Source organism: Choloepus didactylus, chromosome 3, assembly GCF_015220235.1.
Source record: "Choloepus didactylus isolate mChoDid1 chromosome 3, mChoDid1.pri, whole genome shotgun sequence".
Classification (NCBI taxonomy): Eukaryota; Metazoa; Chordata; class Mammalia; order Pilosa; family Megalonychidae; genus Choloepus; species Choloepus didactylus.
The window spans coordinates 3,022,177-3,038,115 of NC_051309.1; the positions used below are offsets into that span (position 1 = coordinate 3,022,177).

The 15,939-nt window shown below is 65.2% G+C and overlaps 1 protein-coding gene across 4 annotated transcripts in view; it reads left to right on the forward strand.

Moving 5' to 3' along the window:
- SH3BP2 (SH3 domain binding protein 2) overlaps positions 1 to 12,369 on the forward strand; it is a 46,402-nt gene extending 34,033 nt beyond the window's left edge. For all 4 annotated transcript variants that reach the window (XM_037829284.1, XM_037829283.1, XM_037829285.1 and 1 more), the window contains 12 exons: positions 975 to 1,114; positions 2,030 to 2,132; positions 3,014 to 3,131; positions 3,474 to 3,544; positions 4,747 to 4,835; positions 5,077 to 5,145; positions 6,298 to 6,919; positions 9,859 to 9,970; positions 10,159 to 10,214; positions 10,546 to 10,627; positions 11,268 to 11,327; positions 11,820 to 12,369. In XM_037829284.1, coding sequence (XP_037685212.1) covers positions 979 to 1,114; positions 2,030 to 2,132; positions 3,014 to 3,131; positions 3,474 to 3,544; positions 4,747 to 4,835; positions 5,077 to 5,145; positions 6,298 to 6,919; positions 9,859 to 9,970; positions 10,159 to 10,214; positions 10,546 to 10,627; positions 11,268 to 11,327; positions 11,820 to 11,957 — 1,656 coding nt within the window. In that variant the 5' untranslated portion in view covers positions 975 to 978 and the 3' untranslated portion in view covers positions 11,958 to 12,369. The remainder of the gene's footprint in view (positions 1 to 974; positions 1,115 to 2,029; positions 2,133 to 3,013; positions 3,132 to 3,473; positions 3,545 to 4,746; positions 4,836 to 5,076; positions 5,146 to 6,297; positions 6,920 to 9,858; positions 9,971 to 10,158; positions 10,215 to 10,545; positions 10,628 to 11,267; positions 11,328 to 11,819) is intronic.
- The last annotated feature ends 3,570 nt before the right edge of the window (positions 12,370 to 15,939 follow it).

Here is a 15,939-nt window from a genome sequence, read left to right on the forward strand (position 1 = left end):
ACCAGGGCTCGGGGAGGCCCCCACGGCGCCTGGGCGATCGGGATGCCTTGTGGAAGAGGGCACTTCAATCTGGGCCCTGAAGGATGAGTAGGAGTTCATAGATGGGGAAGGTGAAGGTAGAGTGAGCAGCCTCAGAAGCTGGATGTGTGAAACAGAACAGGAGAAGGGGGAGAAGCTGGAATGGGAGAAGGGGCAGGGCCCGCCCCAGGGACTGGAATGTTGGGTCCTGTGGGCGGCCTGGCAGCTGGCCTGTCCCCCGGCAAAGGTCGATTTGGCCGCGGGTCCCTGCTGGGGCCGGGCGGGGAAGGCGAGTGGAGCTCAGGTGGAGGGGGACACAGTGGACACCAGCTGAGCTGCCGAAAGGTCGCCTTGACTAGGGTTGACCACATGACAGCTGTGGTTCCCCTTTCACAGCCTCGGCGGCTTCCGATGCCCAGAGGCGTCCAGACAGCTGAGCTGGGTCAGGGTCCCAGTCATCTGACCTGGGAACTGGCAGCTGTGGGCTACCCACTTCCCTGGCTTCCCGGTCTCAGGGCTGAAAGAAAGGGTTGGGCAAGGGGTAGTCGTGGTGCAGGGCGGAGCATCTGGGGGCCGAGCCCCTCACTCATGCCCTACTGAGGGCCAGAGCTGGTGGACACAGTGCCCGAGGTCCAACCCAGCCTCTGCACCTCTTTAACACCCTCCTTCTGGTTGTGAGCCCAGTGCCACCTCCTCCAGGAAGCCCTCCCTGACTTCCCAACAGGGGCAGTCTCCTTGCAGGTTTGCACACTGCTGTATCCTCGGCCCCATGGGGCCTTGCACACAGTAGGTGCTCAGTAAGGAGGTGCTGAATGATGGCGTGGACAACAAAGGGGCACCCCTAGCTCGCAGGATCCCTGGGGGCCAGGGGCTGACAGTGGGCGGGTGGCCCTGCCTCTTCCCGGGGTCCCCCCACCCCTTCCCCTCGTGGCTGAGCTGTACCCCCTGTGCTGCAGCCTCATGGCAGCGGAGGAGACACACTGGCCTGTGCCCATGAAGGCCATCGGTGCCCAGAACCTGCTGACCATGCCAGGGGGCGTGGCCAAGGCTGGCTACCTGCACAAGAAGGGCGGCACCCAGCTGCAGCTGCTCAGATGTGAGTCCTGGGCGGGGTGGGGCGGGGCGGGGGGCACTGCCCAAAAGCCTAGGAGCTGGGGGACCTGGGGGCAGAGTGAGGCCTGGCCCTGTCCCACCACTCTCCTGCTGGGTCTTCTTGGGCAAGTGGCTACCCTCCCTGAGCCTCTGCATCCCTACTGGTTTCACAGCGGGCCCCCTGGGGTGTCCCTTCTCTCTCTGGTGGTTGCACCCTCTTAGGGACCTGGGGTGGGCCTCCCCAACCTCCGGGACTGTGGTGGGGTCCGGGATGGTGCAGCTGGCACAGCTGAGGACCCAGGGGATCCTGGGGTGGCCTGGCCAGCCCTCTGGAGGGGCCTTTCCTTACCCAGTGAGCTGGAGTTGGTCTGTGGGCCGTCCGCAGTGAACCCATGTGCCCAGCCGATTCCCAGGTGGGACGCTGACCCCCTGGAGCTGTGTAAGACCCAGCTTCTGGCCATGGGGACAGTAGGCTGAGAGAGGGAAGGGGCCTCAGGACCCCGCTGTGCCTTTGCCCGGTGGTGCCCCCGTAGAACTCCCTGCCTGCTTGACGTGCTGGGCTGGGCTGGTCTCCCCTGTGGACCAAGAGCCTGCAAGGGAGGCAGGGCTGACCTGACCCTGGGCCTGGAGGGGCTTTCTCAGTGTCACCATCCAGTGGGGGGCTCGTCGGGAGCTCTTGGGGCTCCTTGCCCTGGCTCTGCCTGCCCTGTGGCCCAGCAGCCTTTGGCCTCCCAGGCCTCAGGTCCCTTTCTCAAGCCCGAGCAGCCCCATCCTGCGGGTGCCGGGCCAGGGGGCCCAGGAGATTCTCCGCATCTACCCCCTGACCCCACAGTGGGCTCCTGGGGAGGGGCCATGCCCTCCCGGCTCCCTGCCCTGCCCTCCACGCCCAGGGCGGGCGCTCACCTGCCTGCCCCCACAGGGCCCCTGCGCTTCGTCATCATCCACAAACGCTGCATCTACTACTTCAAAAGCAGCACCTCGGCCTCCCCACAGGGCGCCTTCTCCCTGAGTGGCTACAACCGGTGAGTGCATCCCTGCCCGTGCCCTGTCGACACCTCCTGAGGCCACCCCGACGCCTCTCCTGAGGCCCCGTGCCCACACTGAGGGCCTGGGGGTGAGGCCGGGGCCTCCTGCCGCCTCACGGACAGGCCCCAGGGGTGGGGCAGCCTTCTGATCCCAGCCCCGTTCGACTGCCACCCAGAGGCTCCCGCTGCCCTCCTCCCTGCCTGCCTGCCCCTCACCCACCCCAGCCTCCCCCCAAGGAGCCCCGGGCCTGCCCAGGACGGCCCAGTGGGGACAGGGCAGATCTGGGCCCTGGGGCTGCCCAGTGAGTGTCTTCTTGTGCCCTGTGGCGGGGGCAGGCCATGCCGGAAGCCCTGGTCCTGGTGGGGGTGTGGCCTGGTCCTGGGGTCCTGATGGCCAGGCGGATGTCCCTGCCCCAGCATGCCAGTCCCCCACGGCGGACTTTCCAATCCGGACAACCCCACACCCTGGCTGGGGGAGCAGCCATGGAGCAGACCCGAGTTCCTGGGGCTTCCCTGAAGTGTGCTTGGGGGGATCCCCAGGTAGTGGGGGCTGGGTGAGGCTGGCACAGAGCTGCGAGGGCCCAGTGGGCAGTCGGGGGCCGAGGGAGGGTGGTACCCACAGAGACACCCCCCTTGGGAGCAGAGATGCTCGAGTGGAGGTGTCCTCGCTTCCGAGGCCGCCCGGCCCCAGCTCCCCTCCTGCCTGCCTGTGGCCCTTGCCCAGCGCCCTTTCGGTGTCTCCCTCTGCCTCAGTGGGGGCATTAGCAGCGGGGCCCTCCAGACCTGCCGTGTCCCTCAGGGCACAGTGCTGGGTGCCGAGGCCCGTCCAGGCCCTGGGTGGGGAGGCTGCGTGTGACCTGCTGGCGCCGTGCCCACAGGGTGATGCGGGCAGCCGAGGAGACAACGTCCAACAATGTCTTCCCCTTCAAGATCATCCACATCAGCAAGAAGCACCGCACGTGGTTCTTCTCGGCCTCCTCCGAGGACGAGCGCAAGGTGACCAAGGGCCACGGGCCCACGGGTGCTGGCAGGACGCACCTCGTGGGAGTCTCGCTGGTTCCGGGGCGGTGGCCTGCCCTGGGGGGCTCCAAGGGGCAGTGGCTGGGGCGGGTGTGGACGAGCACGTGCTGCCCCTCAGCCCCTCACCCCAGAACTTGCCACCACAGGGGTCTCTGAGTGGGCTGAAGGGGGGTCCTCCACCCCAGGAGGCTGGACCCAGCCGGGGTCTTCTCCCCCAACCTTGGAGGTCCCCGTGGACCCGAGTGTAGGGGAGAGAGGCGGGAGGGGCGGGTGTGCCCTGGAGGCTCCATGCCCATGGTGGCCCTGGCTGCCCCGCAGAGCTGGATGGTCTTCCTGCGCAGAGAGATTGGCCACTTCCAGGAGAAGAAGGAGCTGCCCCTGGATGCCAGGTGGGCCTGGGCATGTGGCAGGCAGTGCCCCCCCCCCGTCATGGGGCTCCCAGGCTTGGATTTGTGTGCCCACCTCCCAGCCCCTGGGGGCTTGGCCTGAATCCCCTCCTGAAAGGCTTTTCTGGAGGTGCCAGTCAGGCCGCGTGTGTGTGGGAGTGCGCGTGTGTGTGTGCTGCATAGGGGAGCATGTGCGTGGGAGCTTGTGTGTTGTGAGCGTGTGCTGTGTACATGTGTAAGCACGAGTGCATGTGTGCATCAGTGAGTGGACGTGCATGTGTGAGCATGTGTCAGTGTGCATGTGGGAGTGCGTGTGTTCATGTGACTGTGTACTAGTGTGTGTGCATAAATATATGCAAGTGCATGAAAGTGTGTGTGCCCATGTGAGCGTGTGTGCGAGCATGTACGTGTGTGTGTATGCGTGTGTGTGTTGCACGCATGTGTGTATGTGAGAATGTGTGTGAATGTGTGTGAGCGTCTCTGTGGGCGTCTGTGTGTGGGGGGGGGTCTCCCTGGACCTCCATCGTCTTAGCCCTGCCTCTCTGGGGTCAGGGCTGCGTGTTCCTCCCCCTCCTGGGAGGTGGGGTGTTGCAGCACCCCCAGCTCTGAGCCGAGCCCCCAGTGCCCTCCCTGGCCTGCCGGGGAGTGACAGGGTGCACTCCCAGGGACAACGCCTGGCATGGTGGCCGAGGCTGACCAGTCGTCTCGGCAGCTCGGTGACCTCACCTGCAAACTGGCCCAATGAGCTGCAGGGGCTCTCTGGGCTGGGACGACAAATGGGGAAACTAAGGCTGAGAGTGCTGGGCACGCCTAGGCTGCCTGTGAGTCCCTGCCCGGGGCTGTGCCTGAGCTTTGGGGGGTCAGCGGCCAGGCAGGGGTCACACTCGTGGCCAGAACCATTGGTGGGGTGGGGGCACCCAATGCAGGTGGAGACATGCAGACTTACGCCCTCTGCCTGTCCTGACATCTGCATGTTTGTCCGTGTGTCTGTCTGTATGTGTCTGTCTGTGTGTTTTCTCATTGTCTTTGTATGTCTGAGTCTGTGTGTGCCATGGTGTCTGTGTGTGCTCTTGTGCATATCTCTGTGTGAGCCTGTGTGCCTGCCTGTGGATGTAAAGGGCCCCCCTCCCCCGTTCACTGCCCTGTCCCCCTGCTCAGCTCCCACCCCCCTGCTCACTGCCCTGCCCCCACCTCCCTGTGCTCAGTGACTCCAGCTCGGACACAGACAGCTTCTATGGCGCAGTGGAGCGGCCAGTGGACATCAGCCTCTCCCCGTACCCCACAGACAACGAAGGTGAGCCTTGTCTCGGTGTCCCCTCCGCTGTCCAGAGCTGGTCGCTGAGGCGGGGACCGGATCCTCTCGGGCCACTGCAGAGGAGGGGCAGGCATGTGGCGGCCCTCCCTGCTCTGACCCTTGAGGGGGGAAACGGTGGCTTCCCAGGCCCTGGGTTCAAATTCTGCCTGGCCCCCTCCTCCTCAACTCCCCCGGCCCGCCCTCCCCGCTGCCCTGGCCAACCCTCCTCCTGCCCCCACAGACTACGAGCACGACGATGAGGATGACTCGTACGTGGAGCCCGACTCCCCAGAGCCCGTGAAGCCCGAGGGTAGGTGGAGTAGGGGGCCTGGGGCAAGGACCTGCAGCTGAGCCCTGGGCAGAGTGCTGGCTCTGGGCTGCTCTGCTCCAACTGGCTCTGCCCGCTGCCCTCCTGAGCCCCCCGGTCCCACCGAGGACCCCCAGCCTCACGCTGGGGCCGAGGGTGGGAAGGAGGGGACCCTCTGCTTGCCGGCTCCTGGAGCACCAGCTTAACTTGGGGCCCAGCAGGAGGGAGGCGGCTGTCCCAGGCGGTCCCCGGCATCTGTCCTGCCATCCCTGTCACTCGCTGCCCTTCGGTCACTGGCGTCCCGGGCCCTGCTCGTCCTCTATTTCTCCAGCTCCCTGTCCTTGGGGCGCTGCCATCCCTGGGGCTGCCCATCTGGCCTCCCATCCCAGTTCCCTCCACATGGCAGAGCGGCCCCTTCCCCCGGGGCCAACCATCCTCCCCCCACCAGGACCCATGGGCATTTCTGTGCCCTGCACCGGCCTCCCGGCCCCCTCCCCACCCTTCAGGTCACAGGTCCCGGAACACGCACTCTGCCCCTCGTGTCCCCCTCCCCAACTCTGTGCGACCAGCCGCGGCCCTGGGAACCCACTCCCTGGCCACCCCGGCCTGGCTGGACCGTTGGTTCCTGGCCAGGAGCCTCAGGGGCCTGGGTGCTGCCTGCGGACCCCCCTGGGCTCCACCCCCGCTGTGGGACCACCACCCACTCTGGGCCACTCTGACAGGCCTCCTCCCCCAGTGTCTCCGAACCCACTGACCACCCCGTGGCCGTCTCAGGGCTCAGCCCCTGGGCAGCTCCGGGCCGTCCCTCCCTGAATGGAGGCTCATAGGCTCTGACAGCTCTCATGGCCCCTGTCTCCCCCCACCACCTCCGCGGCATCATAAACAAGCTCCTGTCCCCTCCCAGCCCACCTTGCCCCAATCCTCCTCACTAGAGACCCCTGACTGACCCCTCTCCCCGGACCCCACCTCTGGGAATGCCCCTGGCCCTGGAGCTGGCTAAGCACACCCTGGTGCTTCTTGGAGGATGGGTGGTGGTGGGTGGTGGGCTGTAGGGCCGTGGGGGACCAGGGGGCCCGCTGCGGCCTGGTGCTGGGAGAAGGTGGTGTGGCCCCTCTGGACGGCTTCCCCCAACTCACCAGCCTGACCTACCCGCAGATGCCCTGATCTGCCCGCCCACATACCCGCCGCCCCCCGTGCCCACACCCAGGAAGCCGGCCTTCTCCGAGGTGCCCCGCGCCCACTCCTTCACCTCCAGGAGCCCAGGGCCCCTGCTGCCGCCCCCGCCACCGAAGCGCAGCCTCCCGGAGGTGGGCCCGGCCCCCGAGGATGCCAGGAGGGAACTGCTGGGCCTCAGGGTGCCGGCCGTGCCCCGCAGGATGAGTGACCCCCCACTGGGCAGCCTGCCTGCTGTGCCCAGCCTCCGGAAAACCCCCTGCATCCGGGAGGGTGCTGGCCCCAGCCCCGAGCCCCGGCCCCTCAGCCACGGGGCCTGTGCCACCAGCACAGCCACTGCCACCTCCAGGAACTGCGACAAGCTCAAGTCCTTCCACCTGTCCCCTCGGGGGCCGCCCCCACCCGAGCCCCCGCCCGTGCCGGCCAACAAGCCCAAGTTCCCGAAAGGGGCTGAAGCTGCCTTCCCGAGGGAGGCCCCCAGGCCCGGGCCCTTTGTGCCCCCCGTGGCCCCCAAGCCCCCTGGCCTGAAGCTGCCCACGCCTGAGGCCGCAGCCCGGCCGGATGTCCTGCCTAGGCTGGGGAAGCCGCTGCTACCACACCTGCAGTAAGTGTGCCGCGGCCGGTGCCCGGGGTCTCTGCTCTCAGCCCACGGCCGGGCACTAGCCTGGCGCAGGGGTGGGGGGCCTGAGTCCCTGGGTGGCGCCAGCCTGGGGTGCAGGGGCACCTGATCCCTCCTGGCCCTGAGGAAGTGCCCGCCCTGTGGGGGAGGCAGGTGTCATGTGGAGGTGCGGCCTCTCAGGGCCCTGCCTGCACTCTGGGACCCTCTGGGGCCAGGCAAGGAGACCAGGACCTGGGCCGTGAGCTGCCCCGCAGTGTGCCTCGGTGGCCCTCCCGTCCCTGCCCCACTTGGGCTCTGGGTGTGTCCCCCAGCTCTGGGCCACCAGGGCTGCCTGTGCCCTTCCCGGTTGGAAATCGCTGGAATGTGGGGCATGCCGGGGACTCTGCCCTGGGCCCGACTGAAGTGCTTGCTGTTTCCTTTGCTGGGCAGTGCCAGGGGGAGTCCCCTAAACCAGCATGTGCCCTCCTCCAGGGTCACCACCGTGGGCTCGTGGTCAGAGGCGGCTGGCTCCGTGGTGGGCCGGGCCCCTTGCTGGGCCTGGGGATGGCCCCGGGAGCTGCAGGGCTGCCCCATGTGGATACGAGCCCCAGGCTGCCCCACAGCTCTGACTCGGGCACCCCCTCCCCAGGACTCCCCAGGCCTCCCAGGGCGCGTTAGTGTCCTCCCTGGGGGATGCGTCGGGGAGGCCCATGGGCCATGCTCGCGGCTCTACTGCAGGAGGGACCACAAAGGTCCAGCTGCTCGGAAGCGGGTCACTGTGCCGAGACGTGGCAGCTGCGTGTGCTGGGAGCCAGCCTCAGCGTGTTCTCCCGTCCTCAGGCCACGCGTGTTCTCCCGGTTCTCAGGCCACGCATGTTCTCCCGTCCTCGGGCCATGCGTGTTCTCCCAGTTCTCGGGCCACGCGTGTTCTCTCAGTTGTCGGGTCACACATGTTCTCCCGTCCTCGGGCCATGCGTGTTCTCCCAGTTCTCAGGCCACACGTGTTCTCTCGTCCTCGGGCCGTGCGTGTTCTCCCAGTTGTTGGGTCATGCGTAGTCTCCCGTCCTCGGGCCACGTGTGTTCTCCCAGTTCTCGGGCCACGCGTGTTCTCCCGTCCTCGGGCCACGCGTGTTCTCCCAGTTCTCGGGCCATGTGTGTTCTCCCAGTTCTCAGGCCACACGTGTTCTCCCGTCCTCGGGCCACGTGTGTTCTCCCAGTTCTCAGGCCACGCGTGTTCTCCCATCCTCAGGCCACGTGTGTTCTCCCAGTTCTCAGGCCACGCGTGTTCTCCCATCCTTGGGCCACACGTGTTCTCCCAGTTCTCAGACCACGCGTGTTCTCTCAGTTGTCGGGTCACACGTGTTCTCCCAGTCCTCGGGCCACACGTGTTCTCTCGTCCTCGGGCCACGCGTGTTCTCCCAGTTCTCGGGCCACATGTGTTCTCCCGTCCTTGGGCCACGCGTGTTCTCCCGTCCTCGGGCCACACGTGTTCTCCCAGTTCTCGGGCCACACGTGTTCTCCCAGTCCTTGGGCCACACGTGTTCTCCCAGTTGTCGGGTCACACATGTTCTCCCAGTTCTCGGGCCATGCGTGTTCTCCCAGTTCTCGGGCCACACGTGTTCTCTCATCCTCGGGCCACGCGTGTTCTCCCAGTTCTCGGGCCACATGTGTTCTCCCGTCCTTGGGCCACGCGTGTTCTCCCAGTTGTCGGGTCACGCGTGGTCTCCCGTCCTCGGGCCACGCGTGTTCTCCCAGTCGTCGGGTCACGCGTGTTCTCTCAGTTGTCGGGTCACACATGTTCTCCCAGTCCTCGGGCCACGCGTGTTCTCCCAGTTCTCAGACCACGCGTGTTCTCTCAGTTGTCGGGTCACACGTGTTCTCCCAGTCCTCGGGCCACACGTGTTCTCTCGTCCTCAGGCCACACGTGTTCTCCCAGTCCTCGGGCCACACGTGTTCTCTCGTCCTCGGGCCACGCGTGTTCTCCCAGTTCTCGGGCCACATGTGTTCTCCCGTCCTTGGGCCACACGTGTTCTCCCAGTTCTCAGACCACGCGTGTTCTCTCAGTTGTCGGGTCACACGTGTTCTCCCAGTCCTCGGGCCACACGTGTTCTCTCGTCCTCGGGCCACGCGTGTTCTCCCAGTTCTCGGGCCACATGTGTTCTCCCGTCCTTGGGCCACGCGTGTTCTCCCAGTTGTCGGGTCACGCGTGGTCTCCCGTCCTCGGGCCACACGTGTTCTCCCAGTTCTCAGGCCACACGTGTTCTCCCAGTCCTCGGGCCACACGTGTTCTCCCAGTTGTCGGGTCACACATGTTCTCCCAGTTCTCGGGCCATGCGTGTTCTCCCAGTTCTCGGGCCACACGTGTTCTCTCATCCTCGGGCCACGCGTGTTCTCCCAGTTCTCGGGCCACATGTGTTCTCCCGTCCTTGGGCCACGCGTGTTCTCCCAGTTGTCGGGTCACGCGTGGTCTCCCGTCCTCGGGCCACGCGTGTTCTCCCAGTCGTCGGGTCACGCGTGTTCTCTCAGTTGTCAGGTCACACATGTTCTCCCAGTCCTCGGGCCACGCGTGTTCTCTCGTCCTCGGGCCGCGCGTGTTCTCCCAGTTCTCGGGCCACATGTGTTCTCCCAGTTGTCGGGCCACGCGTGTTCTCCCAGTTCTCGGGCCACGCGTGTTCTCTCGTCCTCGGGCCGCGCGTGTTCTCCCAGTCGTCGGGTCACGCGTGTTCTCTCAGTTGTCGGGTCACACATGTTCTCCCAGTCCTCGGGCCACGCGTGTTCTCTCGTCCTCGGGCCACGCATGTTCTCCCAGTTGTCGGGTCACGCGTGGTCTCCCGTCCTCGGGCCGCATGTGTTCTCCCAGCCTTCTGCGGTGTGGGGGTGGCGGCAGGGGTGGCCAGTCCCCCTCTGACAGCGACTCGCCCTCCCCTTCCCTTCCCCACCTCCAGGCGCTCGCCCCCCGACGGGCAGAGTTTCAGGAGCTTCTCCTTTGAAAAGCCGCGGCGAGCCTCTCAGGCCGACCCGGGCGACGGGGAGGACTCGGATGAGGACTACGAGAAGGCAAGGCGGCCGGGGCACAGGGCCACCGGGCAGGCGGGCTGGGGGGCACTGCGGCCGGGGTGGAGACCGCGGGACCCTGGAGCAGGGCTGGCTGGGGCACTGCAGAGCCCGTCCTGGTGCAGCCGCCCCCCAGGTGCTGTCCCCGGCCCCCGCGGGCCCCCATGCTGACCACATTGGCTCCTCGGCAGGTGGCACTGCCCAGCTCGGTCTTCATCAACACGACGGAGTCCTGTGAGGTGGAAAGGTCAGCTCGGCCCCCTTCCGCCAGCGCCTTGGGTGGGGCACGAGTGGGGTACCGCATCTCCCGCTGCCCCTGATGTGCTGCTGGGCAGTTTCTGGCACAAGCGCCAGTCCCAGAATAGGGCGAGAAACCCAAGCCAACTGCAGCAAATCCCACGGGCCCTGCCTGCCTCCCAAAGCTCGCTGAGGTGGGCCCACCCCTCCAGCCCACCCCTCCAGCCCACCTGTCCTCAGGAGAGCCTGTTTCTCTTGGAACCTGAGATGCAGAAGTGAGAGGAGAGACTGGGGTGTGGGGACGGGGCCCCTGAGAAAGCTGCCTGGGCCTCGTGTTTTAGGCTGTTCAAGGCCACGAGCCCCCGGGGAGAGCCCCAGGACGGACTCTACTGCATCCGAAATTCCTCCACCAAGTTGGGGAAGGTAAGTGCTCCCGGAGGGCGTCCACACAGGCGGCACTGGACTTTACAGTTTGTAGGTCACGTACCTGGGCAGCCTCTTATTTGGCATCTTAGCTCACTCCCAGCGTTGGGGTCTTGGCCTGGTGGGACCCCCGTCTCCCACCCCATCTGTTCTCAGAGCCTCAGGAACTAATTGTCACCTGCAGATTGAGGGCAGGGACCGCCATCTCCCAGCAGGGGTGAGAGGGAAGGAAGGGCAGGGGTCACTGGGGAGTGGGAGGGGGTCATGCACTGAGGGGGGGTCCCCGAGGGACAGTGGGACAGGCAGGAGGGCGGTGGCCTGGCCACCTCAGATTCAATCCCCAGCTCTGCCTCTGCCCCTCCGGGCTGAGCTGTGTGGCTGCACTGAGCCTCAGTTTCCCCATGGGTATCCCAGACGCCTGTGGACCGGATCAGGCCCCACCCCCACCCCGTCCTGTTAGTTGAGCCCCATCAGCGGCTCCTCAAGAGCAGAGTCCGGAGTTGAGGGGCCGCCTGTCTGGGTTGCTGCCGGGGTGACCTGCCCTGCCCCCCCACGCGCCTGCCCCCCACGCGCCCGCCCCCCGGGTCTCACCCTGCGCTCCCGTGCCCCTTGGCTCAGCCATCCCTGCCCCTCCCTCTAGGTGCTGGTCGTGTGGGACGAGAGCTCCAGCAAAGTGAGGAACTACCGCATCTTTGAGAACGTGAGTGGGCAGACCCCTGCCTGGGGCTCTGGTCTTCAGGGCCCGGGGTGGGGTGGGGACCCCTTCCTGGGGCTCTGCGAGGGGCACGGCAGTCTTCTGACAGGTGTAGGCAGTGGGGGGACCGAGATTGGCACCTGCAGAGCACCCTCCTCCTTCCCTCTGCCCCCTCCCTCCCCTCTGCCTCAACCTCCCTCTTCTCCTTGCCCAGCTTAGTCCCCGCTGACCCTGGAGGGGCCGGGGTGCTCAGTCCCAGACCCGGGGGTTATTCACAGGCCTTGCCCGCGGTCCCCTGGGTGCAGCTGCACAGCAGACGCTTGGGGCGGGAGGGGGACGGGAGGCGGGAGCGTGGAGGGCACAGGTCCGACGGAGGAGGCAGATACAACGGAGCAGGCCAGGCTGTGCCACCTCCGCGGTGGGGCCCGGAGCAGGGAGGCAGAGGCTGGGAGCCCTGGCCGGCCCAGCCCCTGACCCCACCGCCCCCTGCGCCCCCAGGACTCTAAGTTCTACCTGGAAGGCGAGGTCCTGTTTGTGAGTGTGGGCAGCCTGGTCGAGCACTACCACGCGCACGTGCTGCCTAGCCACCAGAGCCTGCTGCTGCGGCACCCCTACGGCTACTCTGCGCCCAGGTGACACCTGCGCCACGCAGCGGCCAGACCCGGGCTTCGCCGACAGAGGCCGGATGGATGGGGAGGGTGAGCGGCAGCAGGTGCCGTGTTCCGACCCGCGGCCTCCTATGCCCGCTTGGCAGCATCTGGCCTGGCCAGGCTACCCCACCCAGCAGGCTGGGTCCCCGGGGCTGAGCCCAGGCCACAGGCTCCAGGGGGCTGAGGGGCTGTCCCGCATGTCCTACCAGGGCCCAGGACTGAGCCCCAGCTGGGCTTTGTGGATGGGATGTCTGGTCCTCGCCTTGCAGGGGCCCGGAGCTGGGCAGGGCTAGGGCAGTGGCAGTGGGACAGGGGCTGGCCCCAGCAACCCACAGGAACGCTAAGACGCAGGCTCCAGGAGGGGCTGAGGCTGTACAATAAAGCACAGATGACCTTCACGTGCGTGGCCGGGTCTTCACTGGGGAGGAGCTGAGTGGCCTCCCTGACACCCACGGCGCAGCCCCCCACAGCATGAGGGGCGACGCTGGTCCCTCCCCCCTTATGGTGTGCGGGTCGTCCACACTTTGGCCGTTCAGGCTCGGCACCCACCCCGGGACGGGGCAGTGGGGCTGCAGCGCTAAAAGAACTTCGGCACTTGCGGTTGGTCCGTTTGCTGGATGAGCAGTTACTGAGCACCTCCTGTGTGCCCAGTTCCCCGAGCTGGACCCCGGGCAGGCCGGCAGAGCTCACAGCCCAGTGGGGACAGCTGGGGACAAGGTGTTCCTGGCTGGGGAGCTGGGCCCAGAGGAGGGGCCCTGGCTGGGCCAGGGGAGGGTGAGGATGGCGATGCCCAGATGGCAGAGTTCTCCGAGCACTGCCCTGTGTGGGCCAGCCCTGGGCGCCCCGTCGCCAGGGAGTTCCAGTAGCCGCGCTCCCTGGCTCAGCTGTCCAGGCCAGGGTTTTTGTGAAACAGACTCAACTGGCGATCAGGGCTGGAAGAGACGCCCCAGGCATCTGATCCGAACCCCAGTTCATGGCAGGGGAGAAAGAATTTGCTGTGCAAAACCCACGCCGAGGATAGCTGCTGGGCCAGGGGCCAGGGCCTTGCCCTCCCGGGGGAGCCCTGCCTAGTCTGGAGGGTGGGAAAGATGATGGAGGGTGGTGGATGGGGAGGCCACGGACCTGGGGTGCCTGGGGCAATGGGCCCTGCAGCCAGTGCCAGCCCGTGACCTGGGAACCAATGCTCAGCCCCCCATCTCTGCAGGGGCCTCCTCTTCAGCTCCTCTGGGTGGGGGGGGCTTGAGCTGAGGCCCCAGGGGCTTCTGGCTGCCCACCCCCCTGCTTTGGGAAATCCAGTGATGACTCCTTTTTGCAGTGGGAATTCCTTGCCCTCTGCCCCGAACTCACTTGGGGACCCTTGGCAAGGCTCCCGCTCCCCACTGGGGCTGCCGGGTCCCATCCAACTGTAAATGCAGAGTTGGGTCAGAAGTGGCTCCCAGCCGGTGCCTGGGGTCTGCAGAGCTGGCAGTGCTCAGCGGGACACGTGGCGCTGTCACCCTTATGTAATTTGCATGTTGACTTTGGGGCCAGCTCAGTGGCTAAAACGTATTTGAAGAGCCCTGAGCTGCAAGGTTTGGGGGTTCTGGGATCCAGAGGCAGACGCCCACTCAGGCCGGCCCTGCCTCCCCTCCCGCTGGGCCCAGCCGCCTGCTTCTGAGGCCTTGGTTGCAAGGGGGTGGGGGTGTGGTCCCAAGTTCTGGCCCCCCCAGCTTGAGGGTGGGGGTGGAAGGGGCTCCCGCCATCTGCGGAGGCCCATGGTGAAAGTTCCATCCCGCGTATAGGGCCGGAGGTGGGGGGGCCCATTTACTGAACCCTTCCCCTGTCTGTGCTGCCGAGCTGCGTGCTTGACATTGGCTGGGAGAAGCAGCTGCCGCCAGTCCCGCTTTACAGGTGGGAAAACGGAAGCTCAGATTGGCCTGGGCCCTAGTCCCACCCCAGCACCATCTGCCGTGTGCCCCAGCCCTGCCCCCGCCCGGCTCCTGCACTCCTTCTGATCGTCCAGTCAGCTCTGCCTGCCTCCCAGGGCTCTGGGGGCGCCTTGCCCAGCCAAGGGGGTTTCTAAGGTGTCGTGAAACTGACCTGGCTCACCCGTCTTTGCTCTCTGGGCCCCAGTCTGTGGGGGAGCCCCCGGGAGGCGTAGCCCCTGATCCAGGGGTGAGTCTGCTCCCGCGTTTTACAGATAGGGAAACCGAGGCTCAGACAGTTCACTGACTTCCGACCACCTTGGTAGGTCAGAGACGGATTTGATTCCGGCTCTGGGACGCATCCCCAAGCCAAGGATTGAGCATGGTTTTATTCTCCCACAGTTGAGCTGAAAGTGTGTGACTCCCCAGGTCTTCTGCTAATAGAGATTTCATTGTCATAAGGGATGATTTGAGGATGAGAAGAGAGAGACTTCTCATGAAACAAGTATGCAGTCACCCCATTCACACCCTGCCCCCCAACTCTGGGTCACTGCTGGGGTGGGACCACCAACTCGGTGCTGCCTGCTGCTTGGGGCTTGGGCTGCAGCTGCAAGGAGAAGCTTCTGGCAGGCTCTTAGGGCCTGGGGCTTCTTGCCCAGTGCCCTCTGGGGCAAGCTGGCTCCACTGGGCCTCTGGTCAGCTCCATTTCATAGACAGGTAGACTGAGGCTCAGAAGGGAAGAGGCTTCTGAGCATGACCCAGGCCCTCGGGGGTGCCTAGAGGACCTTGGGGTCAATGCGGGCCACGGGGCGCAGCTGGGACTTGACTCAGATCCACGTGTCCTAGAGGAGGGGGCCCCAGGGGTGAGCCGCAGCCTGCCTCGGCCGCGTTCTTGTTGGCCCAGCAGCACGGAGCCCTAACGGGGCATTCCTGCACCCCCACTGCAGCTCTGGGGCCTGGAAAGGATGGCCTCATGGGTGGCCCCTGATGGCGGCAGACAGACAGGCCCCCTGCCCACCACCAGAAAAGCCTATGCCCCTGGAGATCCCCTCCCGCCACCTTCCAGGCCTTCCCTCCCCGGAGGGAGATTTGCAGAGTGTGGAGCAGTCCCTGCCTGGCTCCTCGGGGAGCTCAGTGGGTGTTGGAGGCGGCCTGACAGCTGTCCCTGGCCATGCCCAGAGCTACCCAGAGCTGCAGCTTGCTCCTCTAGCTTTCATTTGCTGTGGAATGAAACACACATACCTGAGACCTACACGCACAGCCTATCAAGTTGTTTCGACGTGGATATCTGCACAACAGCCTCTCCAGCACCCCAGAAGCACCGTGTGTCCCTCATGTCACAACACCACCCCATGGCAGGTAGCCACTGCCCTGGCCTCGGTGAGTCGCGTGTGCTTGCTGTCCTTCGCCCCTTTACCGTCTGTTCCGGTTTGCTAATGCTGCCGTTTGCAATACACCAGAAATGGATTGGCTTTTACAAAGGGGGTTTATTTGGTTACAAAGTTACAGTCTTAAGGCCATAAAGTGTCTGAGGTAAGGCATCAACAGTCAGGTACCTTCACTGGAGAAAAGCTATTAGCATCCAGAAAACCTCTGTTAGCTGGGAAGGCATGTGGCTGGCATCCTAGGTTGCGGTTCAGCTCCTCTCTCAGCTCCTATGTGTTCTTCAAAGTGTCCCTCGTGGCTGCAGCACCGAGCTCCTTCTGTCTGAGATCTTATATAGGGCTCTAGTAAACTAATCAAGGCCCATGCTGAATGGTCGGGGCCACACTTCCATGGAAATTATCCAGTCAGAGTTATCACCTACAGTTGGGTGGGTCACATCTCCATGGAAACAACCTAATCCAAAGGTTCCAACCTAATCAACACTAATATGTCTGCCCCCACAAGATTGGATTAAAAGATCATGGCTTTTTCTGGGGGACATAATATATCCAAACTGGTACAGGACCATTTTAAAAAAGTCTTTGTCTGGTATATCCCAGGTCTGGCCCTCCTTACTGATGGTTTCTAATGCTCTAATCTTCTTTGCTTGGGCATCTCTTCCTGTGTCTTGGTATATTT